This window comes from Mus caroli, chromosome 5 (assembly GCF_900094665.2).
Source record: "Mus caroli chromosome 5, CAROLI_EIJ_v1.1, whole genome shotgun sequence".
Lineage (NCBI taxonomy): Eukaryota > Metazoa > Chordata > Mammalia > Rodentia > Muridae > Mus > Mus caroli.
In genome coordinates, this window is record NC_034574.1 from 16,527,636 (window position 1) to 16,542,755 (window position 15,120).

At 43.7% G+C, this 15,120-nt stretch overlaps 2 protein-coding genes across 3 annotated transcripts in view; one reads left to right on the forward strand and one right to left on the reverse strand.

The window, feature by feature from the left end:
- Positions 1-15,120, reverse strand: part of Fbxl13 (F-box and leucine rich repeat protein 13) — a 159,318-nt gene that overhangs the window by 47,879 nt on the left and 96,319 nt on the right. For both annotated transcript variants that reach the window (XM_021163602.1, XM_021163601.1), the window contains exon 12: positions 10,967-11,096. In XM_021163602.1, coding sequence (XP_021019261.1) covers positions 10,967-11,096 — 130 coding nt within the window. The remainder of the gene's footprint in view (positions 1-10,966; positions 11,097-15,120) is intronic.
- Positions 10,710-15,120, forward strand: part of Lrrc17 (leucine rich repeat containing 17) — a 32,618-nt gene continuing 28,207 nt past the window's right edge. Inside the window, exon 1 of the mRNA XM_021163603.2 lies at positions 10,710-11,026. The gene's annotated coding sequence lies outside the window, so the exon portion shown is untranslated. The remainder of the gene's footprint in view (positions 11,027-15,120) is intronic.

A 15,120-nucleotide genomic window follows, 5' to 3' on the forward strand; every position in this document is an offset into this window, starting at 1 on the left:
TCAGGCTCACTGTGGTTGGAAACAGGGCTGTATGGAGGTGTTTAGTCCGTAGGGCAACTGGCCATCTTGGGATACTGATGTCAGGGGAATCCTTGCAGACATACTGTTCAGATAAAGGATAAAGGGAAGGAAAAGCAGAGAGTCACTGGCCTCCCAACTGGCACTTTTCCATGCATAGATGGACAGATTTATCCTTTAGGACTCCTAATCTACACATATTTTCCATTTTGAAATTTTGACAGAACCCAGGACATATCTGCCAGGGCTCCAAATGAACCTGAAACTAAAGGGGGACTCTCTGAAGCCTGTTACCTGCTGCTTTAAAAACCCATCTTAGTCACTTGTTAGTCATTATGGGATATTTGAGAAAGACTTGGAGGAAATTAACCTTACAGATATCTGCAGAAACAGCCTTCTAGGCAGGAAGAACAGCCAGTGAAAAACCCAGAGGCCCAGAGCACATGTGGCCAGCGCAGTGTGGTTGGGGCAGAATTGGCAAGATGTAGAGTCGGAGAGATGATGTCAGAGAGGCAACTGGAGGACAAAGCGATTTCACAGGGCCTTCAGATCCTTCCAAGGCTTTGCTTCATCACGTTGGTAAGCAGCCTTGCCAGCTCTTCAAGTAGAGGAAGAACACTGGCTTGGGTTTTTAAGACACTGTGCTGAGAACAGCCATGTAGGTGGCAGGGGTGAAAATAGGGAGACCAGCTTGGAGGAAGCCACACTGTGGCACAAGGAAGAGATTCAACAGACCCTTGCCAACATGTTGGAGTCAGTCAGAGGCTGGGTAGATTCTACAGTTAGTCAACTGGACTTCATGGCAGTCACAGGGAGAAGGGTGAGGATGTCATCTTAGTTTGGCAGGTCTGTGGTAACAAAATAGCACAAACAGCATAGGTTAAGCAGCAGAACACATCCTTTCACAGTTCTAGAGGCTGAAGTGTGAACCAAAGTATGGCTGGTTCAGTCCCTCTGAGACCACACAAGAAGGATCCACTCCAGTTCTTTCTCTTGGCCTACTGGTGGCTGTCTTCATCTTCCTGGTGTTCTTCCCTTCTGTATGTCCATACCAACCTACTCATTTCTTATAAGGATGCTGGTCATACTAGATTAGGACCCACCCCTAACAACTTCATTCTGATTATGTTTGAAATGAGACTACTCCCAGATAAAGCGTTTTCTGGGGTGCTTGTGGTTGGGGCTTCAATATATGCATTTGCTGATCACCTAACTCAGTCTGTAACAAATGACACCAACATTCTAGCCTAAATAGCTAGAGAGAGCTGGCACTGACTCAGATAGGGGAGGCTAAAGAACAGTGAGGTAGTACTTTTAGAGCAGAAATATTTCCCTTAGGATAGAAGAATCCAAGTCTTAGCTCTTGCCTATAATCTTGACATTTAAGAGAGTAAGGCAGAAGGGTTCAAGGATAGCTTGAGCTACAGAGTAAGCCTCAAAAACAAAATAAGTAAACAGATTATGACTATAAAATTTGGCAGAAAACTTACTCTGACACATTATTTCATATACAAAATATATATATAGCTTTATAGCTTTATAGATACAAAACTATAAATAGTATGTTGCATAGAATATTTATATGTGAAATATATATATATGTATATGTGAAATATATCTACATATCCTTGTATAATGTTTATGGATGATGTGTAATATATGATTATGGATGATGTCAGCAAGACCACAGGCAAGGCCTGAGAAGGAATGGAGAGCCAGAGCTGGACGCTGAGACCCTCCGTGACTGTGGTGTCAGAGAAGAGAAAGTGCCTTAGTTGGGAACTATTGTCAGGAGCAAGCTCAACAGCATGGTGTTGCTTCTGAGCATTAAGATGAACATGCCTGGAACCAGACCCTAAGAATACATGGATACGTAGATATGTAGGAACCATATAACATCAGGAGCTTGCTTGGAGGGAGGCTGGCAGCAGGATAAAGGGTGTAAGTCAGAAGACAGAGCATGCACAGATGGAGGAAGAAAGTTGCCAGGACTGAGCAATGGGATTAAATCAGCTCGTGATATCTGAGTTCCAAAATAAGCAAAATAAAGGAAAATAAATCTAATATGAAATAAAAATAGAAATCCTTGGTTATGTTTCTTCCCTTGGGTATTTTGTTTTTCTTCACTGCACAAAGCTACAGGGGAAACAGCAATTTAAAATTCCTCTTCCTGGTTCCTTTTAATGAGGGTAGTTACATATAGAAATCCCGTATTGATTTCTGATAGTTTGATAAGAGTCCCTGGGGTGACATGAATTTCATGAAACCTTCTTGCCATAGGAAGAAGCAAATGTCTGAAATATTTACTGACAAATTCTACTTAATAAGAAAACCCACTCTTCTCCCAGCCTCTCATAGATGCTTTAATGATAGTGTCACTATGAAAAGAGAGGACACGAGCGAGCACAGGGAGTAACGAGGAGGACCCATTGCTTCAGCTTCACTGCAGAAACCACATCTCTGGCTCTTCTAGGGGAAAAAGGTCACTGGGATTGGCCCAATCCACCCAGAACATTAGCAGTAGCAACTAAAGACAACACATGTATACCTGGTGAGCCAGTCTTTGACTCCTATTTGTCTGCTCAACAGAAATGTGTTGCAATGTGCTTAGAAGCATATACATGGCTGTTCATGGTAACTTGTATACTTTTCTGCTAGCGTGTTGTGTTTTGGAAAAGCTTAGCACACATACATACATAGGCACACACACATGCACATACACACATGCAAAGGCACACTCACAGGCACACATGCATACATGTACACATATGTTCATAGGCACATGCACATACATATGCTCGTGCACACATATGCACAGGCATGTGCACAAGCCCAGCTATTAGAGAAGTTCCTCTATTTATCCAGTCCAGGTCTCAGCACCAGCCAAGCAGAGGTGGATTCAGTTCACCTTCTCAAGTACTAAGAATCACTTTGTGGTCTGTCACTGCCGCAGTTCCTCCCCTTCCTATCTGTGTCCGAACACCTAACAAGAAACAACTTAGGAGAGGAAAGCTTCCTTTGGGCTTATAGTCTGAGGACATCTAGTCTATCCTGGTTAGGAAGGTGGGTGGCAGGTCACTCAGTGAAACCAGAGTCTGTGACAGCTGTTGGCTCACATTTCAGTGGAGGCAACCCTGGGGCCTAAGCAGACAGGGCTATAGATACCTCAATGCCTACCACACTTCATCTTCAGACACCCACTTCCTCCAGCAAGGTCCTATCTCCCAAAGATTCCACAACCTTCCAAAACAGTGGCTACCAGCCAGAAACTAGACATTCAAACACATGAGCCTGTGGTGGACATTTGTCACCCAAAGAGTAGCAGTCGCAAATATGCTCAAAGCAAATTTAAGAAGGTAAGCATGTGCAGAGCCATGTAAAACCTCATAATTTTATCTCTTTAGCCTTGAAAATATCTTTGTTAAATAGATCTTTTTTCTTTTATCAAAAGAAAACCCTGTATTCAAGCTCAAAATACAATTAATTTGGTAACTGCTTTGATAATGCCACCTTAAAACAGTGTCATTCAACCTATGGTGACACTGAATAGCATTGGCCTGTGGTGACACTGTATAGCATTGGCCTATGGTGGCACTGTATAGCATTGGCCTGTGGTGGCACTGTGTAGCATTGGCCTGTGGTGGCACTGTNTAGCATTGGCCTGTGGTGGCACTGTGTAGCATTGGCCTGTGGTGGCACTGTGTAGCATTGGCCTGTGGTGGCATTGTGTAGCATTTGTGAATGAAGATTCCTGGAAAGAAGCTGTGTCTGCCGAGGCTGACTGACTGGAGCTTCAGTAACATGGAAAGGTTGGGGTGTTGCAAGTCCAGAGATCAATTACAGTCTCTCTTGGGCTGTCTTAGCCCCATAAAGAGCCATCCCTTGCCCCCCTCTGTGTCAGACCTAACATCCTGATAAACAAATAAAATCGTGATCACTGTATTAACTTAACAAAATCCTATTCTCCACCAATCAACAGGCCATCAGATAGCGTCTGAAGCCTAAGGCTGAGAATTCTGATGGTTCCCACCAGTGCACTTGAATAGCGGCTTGAGGTGACCCTGCTTCTGTTACTGTATAGACATTAGTAAATTGCTTTCACATTAGAACACTGATTTGAAGGGAACCCAAATCTGTGCTTCTGGGCCAAAATCACTAGCATTTGGCTTCAGAATAAATGATCTCTTTCTCCCTTTGAGGTAAGAGCTGTGTTTTGGGGGTAAACACATTTAACCTTACAAGTGATAAAGAAAATGCAAATTAAAAATACAAAGTGCCTTGTTTAATGCCAAACTGACTAAAACTTGGGGTATATTTATGACAATAGTAAGTACATGTTGATAGTTAAGAATACACTTTGTGGAACATTGTCCTCCTTAGAGTTCCATTGCTGTGAAGAGTCACCATGACCAAGGCAACTCTTACAAAGGACAACATTTAATTGGGGCTGGCATACAGGTTCAGAGGGTCAGTCCATGTCATCATGGCAGGAAGCATGGCAGTGTGCAGGCAGACCTGGTGCTGGAGAAGGAGCTGAGGGTTCTATATCCTGATCCTCAGGCAGCAAGCAGGAGACTATGTTCCACACGGGGCATAGCTTGAGCATAGGAGACCTCAAAGCCCACCTCCCCAGTGACACACTTCCTCCAGCAAGGCCACTCCTACTCCAACAAGGCCACACCTTCTAATGGTGCCATTCCCTAAGGCCAAGCATTCAAACACATGAGTCTATGGAGGCCATACCTATACAAACCACCACAAATGTGGATGGTCTTAAAATTACCTACATTCCTTATGACACATGCACAGATATGGCCATAAGGATTTTTTTAATTGGATATTTTATTTACATTTCAAATGTTATCCCCTTTCCCGGTCCTTCCCTCCCCCCAGAAACCACATATCTCTTCCCCCTTCCCCCTGCTTCTATGAGGGTGTTCCCCCACCCACCCACTCCTGCCTTGCCACCCTGACATTCCTCTACACTGGGGCATCGGGCCTTCCCAGGACCAAGGGCTTCTGCTACATATGTGGCTGGAGCCATGGGTCCCTCCATGTGTATTCTTTGGTTGGGGTGGTTTAGTCCCTGGGAGCTCTAGGGAGTCTGGTTGGTTGATATTGTTATTCTTCCTATGGGGTTGCAAACCCTTTCAGTTCCTTCAATCCCTTCTCCAACTCCTCCATTGGGGACCCATAATCAGTTCCATGTTTGGCTGAGTGCATCCACATCTGTATTGGTCAGGCTCTGGCAAAGCCTCTTAGGAGACAGCTATATCAGGCTCCTGTCAGCAGGCACTTGGCATCCACAACAGTTTCTGGGTTTGGTGACTGTATATGGGATGGATTCAGTCTCTGGATGGGTCTTTTCTTCAGTTTCTACTCCACACTCCTGTGAATATTCTGTTCCCCCTTATAAGAAGGACCAAAGCATCCACACTTTGGTCTTCCTTCTTCTTGAGCTTCATGTGCTCTGTAAATTGTATCTTGAGTATTCCTAGCTTTTGGGCTAATACCTACTTATCAGTGAGTGCATACCATGTGTGTTCTTTTGTGACTGGGTTACCTCACTCAAAATGATATTTACTAGTTTCATCCATTTGCCAAAGAATTTCATGAATTCATTGTTTTTAATAGCTGAGTAGTACTCCATTGTGTAAATGCACCACATTTTCTGTATCCATTCCTCTGTTGAGGGACAACTGGGTTCTCTCCAGCTTCTGGCTATTATAAATAAGGCTGCTATGAACATACTGGAGCATGTGTCCTTGTTATATGTCGGAACATCTTTTGGGTATATGCCCAGGAGTGGCATAGGTGGGTCCTCAGGTAATACTATGTTCAATTTTCTGAGGAAACACAAGACTGATTTCCAGAGTGGTTGTACCAGCTTGCAATCCCACCAAAAATGGAAGAGTGTTGCTCTTTCTCCACATCCTCGCCAGCATCTGCTGTCACCTGAGTTTTTGATTTTAGCCATTCTGACTGGTGTGAGGTGGAATCTCAGGGTTGTTTTGATTTGCATTTCCCTGATGACTAAGGATGTTAAACATTTCTTTAGGTGCTTCTCAGCCTCAGTTGAGAATTCTTTGTTTAGCTCTGTACCCCATTTTTAATAGGGTTACTTGGTTCTCTGGAGTCTAACTTCTTGAGTTCTTTGTATATATTGGATATTAGCCAGCTATCGGATGTAGAGTTGGTAAAGATTTTTTCCCAATCTGTTGGTTGCCATTTTGTCCTATTGACAGTATCCTTTGCCTTACAGAAACTTAAGGACTTTCATCACAGGCTAATGAATGGTTAAGTGAACAAACAAACAAACAAACAAAAAGTTACAGAACACAAGGTAGCTACTAATGTTACCACTGAATATTTGTGTGCTTTACAGGATAATGAACGAATGGTGTGCATGCTGTTCCATACATTGCAGTTTAAAGGAGTGTACATGCATGTGGAGAGAATACCAGAAAGCTATGCCAGGAGATGCTGGTAGAATCTGTTATCTGAGTGGTAAAATTTCAAGTAGTCTAAAAATATTTTTCTTTATATATTTTCAAATTTTTATGCATCTGATAAGAAAAGACTCACTTGAGTAAAGCTGTTATGCAAGCCTAGCAAATCTGGGTTCAACCTCTGGGACCCATGCGGTGGAAAGAGAGGGCTGATTTCACCAAGTTATCCTTGGACACACACATACACACACACACACTTTTAAATATGATTAGAAGTCAAAATGTTTATAACTTTAAAATAATAATTTAAATGGCAAGGCAAGGCTAGAAACTTGCCCAGGCTAGTCACAGGAGCAGCAGTCTCTGCATGATTGGGCACTGCCTGCGAGGGGAAACTTTTTCGTGAAGAAGCTAAGTGGACACAACAGGTAGGTGCATAGACAAATCCTGGTCTTCCTCACAAGAGCTGTCTCATTTGATGTACCTAAACTGCTTATCCAATCCCCAATGAATGAAGAATATTTCTAAACATATGGAATGGAATTTACTTTCCACTGAAGTTCTCCAGTATATATTTTTTCTAACATGTATGGCAACAATCCTTTCTCAATACCCTTTTTGGCCGTAGTGGCCACATTTACTCAGCAGACACTTGGCAAACACCAGTGGAAACCACTCAGGTGTAAGTCCCTGTTCAAGATCTTTTGATCTTTTTGTTTTATTGGGATATTTCTTTTTGGTTATATATTCACATATAACTCCCTAGAGCAAAATTCCAAACATAGGAAACATATTCCAGTTCCCACAACAGTCCTGGTTGATTCTTCTATTATTGTTAACTTGGCACAAGCTAGAGTAATCTGAGAAAAGAGACTCACAGTTAAGAAAATGCCTCACCGGGTGTGGTGGCACACACCTTTAATCCCAGCACTCAGGAGGCAGAGGCAGGCAGATTTCTGAGTTTGAGGCCAGCCTGGTCTACAGAGTGAGTTCTAGGACAGCCAGAGCTATACAGAGAAACCCTGTCTCGAAAAACCAAAAACCAAAAACCAAAAAAAGAAAAGAAAAGAAAGGAAGAAAGAAAGTGCCTCTAAAAGATTGGGCAGTAGGCCAGCTTGTGGGGCATTTTCTTAATTCAGTGATTGATAGGGGGAGGCCCCAGCTCATCGTGGGTACTGCCATTCCTGGACTAGTAGTCTGGGTTCTATAAGACAGCAGACTGAGCAAGCCATGAGGAGCAAGCCAGTAAGCAGCATCCCTCCATGGCCTCTGCATCAGCTCTTGCCTCTAAGTTCCTGCTCTGGCTTCCCTCAGTGATGAACTGTGCTGTGACTCTATAGGCTAAGATAAACCCTTCTTTCCCAAAGTTGCTTTGCTTATGGTGTTTTATCATAGCAATAGAAACCCTAAGACAACGACAGAAGCTCCTCCTCACAGGGAAACAGTGGGTTACCAGATTCCTTCTTTGAAATTAAGCTGAGGTGGCAGATATGCAGGCCTACCCCTGAGGGTTAGAGCAGCTGCTCAGAAGCACCGGCATGAAGCCTGTGTTCTTTACTAAGCTACATTGCTACTCCCCCTTGAAGTCTGTACTTGGTGAGTGCTCCCTTCTCACTCCCAGAAGTCAGAATGGGGCTTGGGTTCAATTGCCCAGTTCCTAGTCCCTGACATCAAGAATTAAATCTTTTTTGGATTCCCAACCAAATAGAAGTAGATAAAGGACAAATAAAAGAAACAAATACTTGTGATTTGAAGTTTACAAAACAAGGAAAGTTAGAGTTTCATTCTTGTGTGTATGTGTATGAGTGTGTACATCATGTATGCATTCATACATGTGCTCATAATGTGAACATGTGTGCATGTACATGTTATCCATGCATGTGTGTGAATTTGTGTTCATGCTGTGCACATGTGTGTGCATATGTGTGCATATATGAATGTGTACATTTGTGTTTGTGTATGCACCTGTGGACATGTTCACATGTGTGTGTGTGTGTGTGTGTATGTGCATGTGCACATGTGTGTGATCGTGGAGTCCAGAGGTCAGTCTTGAGTATCATTCTTCATCAGCTGTCTGCTTTGGTTTTTTGAGCCTTACTGGTCTGGTGCTCATCTTGTAGATTGGTTACTTGTGACGAGGCTAGCTAGGCTGGCTGCCCAGCAAGTCCCAGGGATCCTCTCTCCCTGACTCCCACTGGTAGGGGATTACAAGTGAAGCCTTTTAGCACCTCTGCGTTTGGTTTGGTTTGGTTTTTAATCTTGGTTCTGAGGATTGAAGTCAGGTCAGCACACTTGCAAGGCTCTCTGAGTGAGCTTTCTTCCCAACCCAAGAGTCTTATTCTTACACATTCAGACCAAATGTAAATAGCAACTGAGGCCACACAGGCAATGCATTAGATGAGATCACTGTCTGTATAATCACACATACATAAGAACATTATCAAACAGAGGCCAGGTTGCAAAGGAAGATGCAATCATGCCCCGTCTCAAAGGGAAACGGCTGACTCAGCTCCAGTTCACTGCTACCATAGTGGAGTGCACCCCCTACAATGTGAATATCTCTAGCCTTTGTGCTTATTTTTAAATCTAGGTGTGTGTGTGTGTGTGTGTGTGTGTGTGTGTGTGTGTGTGTGTGAAAACCCTACAATTTTAAACATTAGCTCAATTTTCAATGACAGATCAGGTATGTTTGGCAGTAGAACACAGAATCTTACTTACTTGGACTCCACTGTATCTGCAAATAACTGCCTATTGAGGGTGTGTGTGTGTGTGTGTGTGTGTGTGTAGATGTGTGTAGACGTGTGTATGTGTATGTATGAGTATATATGGGAATGAGTTTGTTCATGTGTGTACATGGGGCAGCATGAATGTGTTTGTGTGTGTGCATAGACAAGTTAATGTGTGTTGTGGCCACAATATGCACCTACACAGCAACATAAGGCCTACTGTGGGAGACTGTTTAAGGTGAGATACAGGAAAAGTGCTAAAACACTTACAGTTAGCAAGTTTGGCTGGGGGAATTTTTTGAGCACACAACTTTCTCTCTGTACTTAGAAATACTTTTCTCTGTGGTAGGAGGGTCTATGTTTCCTAGGGTCTGATCTGAGGTAGTGTTTCACCCTCCCACAGATGAGACACTATCCTCTTTGATGAGATTATGTCAAAGGGACAGCTCCCAGACCTGGGAGAAAGACATTCCTAGGCTGTAAAACCATAACAAAGCCTTTAAAAGCAGCTGCTCTCAAAGGAAAGCAGAGAAAGAATGTACAATTCCTATAGTCCCAGGTTTTCTTAATAAGTACTTTAGAGACATCAGATGGCCAAGGTCAAAAAGCTATCAGAAATCCAGCCACAATGAGGAAAACAAGGGTACTTCCAGCTTAAGTCCTGGTTGGTACTGATGCACGTCTGCACGCTGGTTCACGGAAGTGTCATTCTGTACATTTATTTCAACCTTAGACAAGTCTTCTCTTCTCACCTCTCATACCTAGAACACTAGGAAGTCATGTTCAGGGAACAGTGCAGCTGCATAAGAATTCCTTACCCCGTGGTGTCCACCTCCAGGTGCTTATCACGTGACGTACACCATAGGCTTCTAGGCAAGACTGGCCGGTTTATTCTACCACTTGGAACTTTGGTAAATGGGCACAAAACCCTCACAAGGGATCCACTGTATGAAGAGTGATGTCTCACCTAACACAAAAACAGCTCAATCATTGGCAACTACAGCTAGCTGGTTGTGGTTAGACATTTATTTTAGCCAGCTCTCACCTGTGTGGCATTATAAAGAACATAGGATACTACCAAAGACATCAATATTGAGACATACACAGAGACATGGGAGAAAATCAGCCACAGCAAGGATAGCTTAAGTCTATGGAAACTATGGATAGCAGAAGGAACTGTGGAAGAGATAGCGAGTGCATCTGAATGCCATACCTTTCACATGACTGCCTGCCCAACTTCCCCAATCCCTGTCCCTTCCTCTTCAAACAGTTTCCCACCCGAATCTCACATCTTTGTAATATTTAGGATATGTATGTAATGCAGTTTTAAACATTTACGGTCCTTGGTGTGGGACTTCTATTTCTCACATTTATTGCTTGTAGCATTTTACACAGAGAAAAGCCCACGGGGGACCTAACTGCCTTGTCAGGAATCCTGTGTATCCCACCCCATTTGTTTGTATCTTAGTGGCTCTATAAAGTTTTGGAGATTTGGACTCTGCCCTCAAACTGTTCTCAGAAGTGGTCCGTTTCATCATCCAATGAGCTCTGCCTGTTTGTTGATGTGACGCGCCTGTGGACAGAAGCCAGGCGCCTATAGTAGCAATCCTGGAGAAAATTGAAGCAGCTGTGGCCATGTAATTTAAAACCTCAGCAGAGTGTTCTGTGCTCCACGCACAGCATTAGTGCAACATGAGGGCTGGATGCAGCTGGCTCTCGGAAGGACGTCCTCGCCTGCTGCAGGACAGAGAAGACTGAGACTGGGAGGCAAACCTGGGTGCAGCCGGAAAGGTCCAGATAGATGAGCTTGTGGCATCCGTTCCCCAAGTTCAGGTACTGTAAGCCTTTGTCGGTGAACTTTCGGCAGTAAGCCAGACTCAGGTTCTGTAAGTTGTGGAAGTACCTGGGGTGGTGGGGCAGAGAGGGGAGGAAGGAGAGTCAAATACTTAGCTTTTCTCAAGTCTTTCTTGAGCCACTACGACAAAGAGACTGAAAGCTGTATTCATCCTGCACTCTGCTTGCAGATGTTCGGCAGTTTAACAGCTGCAGTCTCTCTTGCTGTTACGTGAAGTGGGGGTCAGTGATAGAGAAGATAATGCATGGCTGCATGTCAAAGGGAAAGAAAGGATATCTGGGAGGATTCCATGAAACTTGATGGGATAACACTTTTCTTGGCTGGGGGTGGGAGGAGTCTTGCACGCATACTATTTGAAAGTCTGTTGCTGAAACCCAAGTTAGAGTTTACTCTCGAGTTTTTAGCTCTTACCTTTGCCAAACTACTACATGAACTGTTGAGAAAGATAAACATTTCATAAACATTTTATGGAAAGTAGCTGTTCCATCATGGTGAGGAATCAGGGCAGAAAGAAGACAAAACCTTACACAGCAAGCTAAGTGGGCAACACTTGAGACAAATAAAAATGGGTCTGATTTAAAAAATGATTTAAAAGCCAGAGATTTCAATGTGCACGGCTTTGTGAGTAATGATGTCCTTAGGATAATTAAAAATAACGGTCCAGGCTGATATGCACTCAGGACTTAAACATAGGCTAAGAATATCGAGTAGCTAAGTGGGCAACACTTGAGACAAATAAAAATTACACAGGAGGCTGTCAATCTCACTGGAGTTGGAACAGGAAAGATGCCATTACCACAATGACCAAAATGAGAGCTTCCAGAAGAAAGGGGACCGGGCGGGGATGGGGGGTTTAGGATGAGTCTGTTCCACCACATAAGGGCTGGCATTTTCAGGACACTCTGTGGACAAGCTTCTAAGCCCTCCTCAGCATGGCATTCTTTAAAAGTGTAAGGATTCTTGCTGCCTGCTCGTGCAATAACTACCAATATGCTCTTAGTCTGGAGTCTGCAACAGCGTAGCGGCCAACGAGTACTCTAGGAGGAGGGAGAGAATGCCCCTCTGCCTCTCCTGATGCTCGCAAAGCAAGTTTATCTCTACATAAATGCGAAATAAGATATGCAAACATTGCCCATAGGTTGGATTTAGCCCTAAAATCGAAACTCAAGTCTATATGATTTAATGGCTCTATTCTGAGGTGAATTCCTGACTGAGAACACACATTCCCCCCTGGGAATAGCTGTGTGCATGAGATTCAACAGAAGAGCCAAAGCAGCTTTTGGACCACAGTGGCAGTGGGCTGGACCTGGAAAGAGAGAACTCTCTAGCATCCAAAGACACACCCCTCTCCTCAGCCCCCTAGTGAACTGAGAAATGCTTTCTCTTTCTCTCCTCTCTCTCTCTCTCTGTCTGTCTCTCGCTGAGCTTGGGGTGTCATTTCTCATAACATTGCTTTAATGTAGAGATAGAGGGTTGTGAGGCAGACAGTACACACCATGAAAAATACACAACAAGAATTTGGACTCTTACCAAACTGAGTTATAATCAGAGTCTTAATGCTTTTACTATAGCTTCCCAATCCCAGTGAGGATTGCTTTCCTGGCTGCCAAGTGAAGACAATAGTCTTTTGTTTAGGAGTTCCCCTTTTGACAAGCCCTTAGCAAACTCTGGAGCTTAAGGCTTTTCTGACCTTCAGTTTTCTTATCTGTCATGGATTTGATCCCATCTGCTCTTGCCTTTGAGAAATGTGAAAAATTAAATGAGTATTCAGATCTAATAGAATTATCAGGAAGGTGATTTTCGATCATTGAAAACAGCAGAGGCACAGCAGACTTAGAGAGTTTATGCCTTATTATTACTGCTACTGCTACCACCAAACTAACAATATACTGCCCTTTTAAGTGTGTGTGTGTGTGTGTGTGTGTGTGCACCCCTGCCTGTCTGTCTGTGTGTGCAAACATGCATGTCTGTTTGTATGTCAGTGTGTGTTTATTTGTATGTATGCATACATGTCTGTGTGTGTACTCACTTGCACACATCCCTGCAGCTCACACATGCCAGAGGACAGCCTCAACTGTGATTCCTAAGATGATGTCCACCTTGTTTTTTGAGACATGACATTGGCAAGCATGTTAGCCAACTGGGCAGCAAGCCCAGGGATTGCCTCTCTGCCTCCCTAGGATTACAAAGTCAAGGACCACAACTGGCTTTTTTCTTTTTTACATAGTTTCTGACAGCTTAAACTCAGGTCTTAGGCTTGCAAAATAAGCACTTTATCAACTGAGCTATTATCCCAGGCCAACATTGCCATTGTTTTTATGGAGTTTGCACTGTCTGTTTTCATTTAATGAAGTAGTCCTTGTCTGGCTAGAGTTTGAAGATCATCACATGAGGTCTATACCTTGCCTGAACTTATCATTCTACCTGCTTAAATCCATATGATCAGCTAGTAAGTCTCAAAAATGAGAATTAAGTAAGGGACTTACTTAACTATTTTTTATAATGCAGATACTCTTGCTACTCTATAAGGTCTATAGATCCTTTTAGCATAATATTTTAAAAATATTTTACCTGTGTGTGTGTCTGTCTGTCTGTAATTGCCTCAGCACTCAAGTGGAGGTCAGAGGACAACTTTCAGGAGCTGGCTCTTTCTTCCTACCAATGAGGGTCCCCAGGACTGAACTCAGGTGGCACAGGTATCTTTGCTTACTGAGCCATCCCTTATGTCCCCCTGTACTTCAGTTAAAGCTTAGCTGAAAACACCATCAAAACCCATAAACAGGAGCTGGGGAGATGGTGAAGAGCAGTTGCTGTTCTTCCAGAGGAGTGCAGCTCAGTTCCCAGCAGCTGTGTCAAGTAGCACACAGCCATCTGTAACTTGGGCTCTTGGGGGTGGTGGGGAAGTCATATTCCTCTGGCCTCTGAGGGCACCTGCACTCGCATTCTTACATCCATATGCAGACACTCAGACACACACACACCCCTCATAGACACCTGAATTCTTTCTCTTTATGAGCAGGGACCTGGCTGCCAAGAAGGAGGTAGTTAGACTGAACAGCTCCCAACAGTATGGTCAGAAGGTTTTGTGCAGTGTAGTGGATCACTATGGGATGAATATGTGCGTACTTCCCCTGGGATACAGGAAAAGGAGAAATCACTGGTCGTCTGGGATGCCATGACTTAACCAGGCCAAGAATTAGGCAGGAAAAGAAGGGCTTCCCCACTACAAGCATGCAGAATGAAATCACCAGAGGTCAGGGCTTCTCTTGGGCAACCCATGCAGGTCTGTTTAACTAGGTTAATGGAGGAAGAGAGATCAGAGGCAGAACAGACAGGAAGTTGGGCACAGAAAGACCGAGAGCACTGCCAATGCTATGTAACAGAAGGGAAGGATTATATTCAGAATACAGTATGAGGCAGAGCTGTCCCCACCCGTGAAAAGGCTCAGCAGGTAAAGGCATTCTTGCCTGCAAAGCCTGACAACCCGACTTCTAGCCTGATGAGTCACTTGGTGGGAGGAGAGATCTGAGCCCCTCAAGTTGTGCTAATATCCACAGGCACATTCGCACATGTGGCAGTGCACTACGTTGGCAATGCGGCGGCACACGTGGTACATGCTCTCACCCAAAGAAGTTAGAAAAAAATACTCAAATAAAAACCAGCATCAATGTTGACAAAAAGGGCAAAGATCATTTTTTTTCTTTGGAAGGAAGTACTCAAGGCAACAAAGAGGGGTGAGGAACAGCAACAGCAAGCTCTTCTCCTATTTATAGCTTCAAGAAGAATTTTGCTTACCCTCACATATTTGAAACACTAGGAAACACATCACAAATAGACAATCACTACGAAATGTATTTTTATCATAGATAAAAATTACTGTGATGGATAGGTTACCACGTATAATGGTTTGTTTATGTTCAACCCAGGAAGTGGCACTACTAGAAGGTATGGCCCTGTTGGGAGTAGGTGTGGGCTTTAAGACCCTCATCCTAGCTGCTAGGAAGTCAGTATTCTGCTAGCAGCCTTCAGATGAATATGTAGAACTCTCAGTTCCTCCTGTACCAAGTCTGCC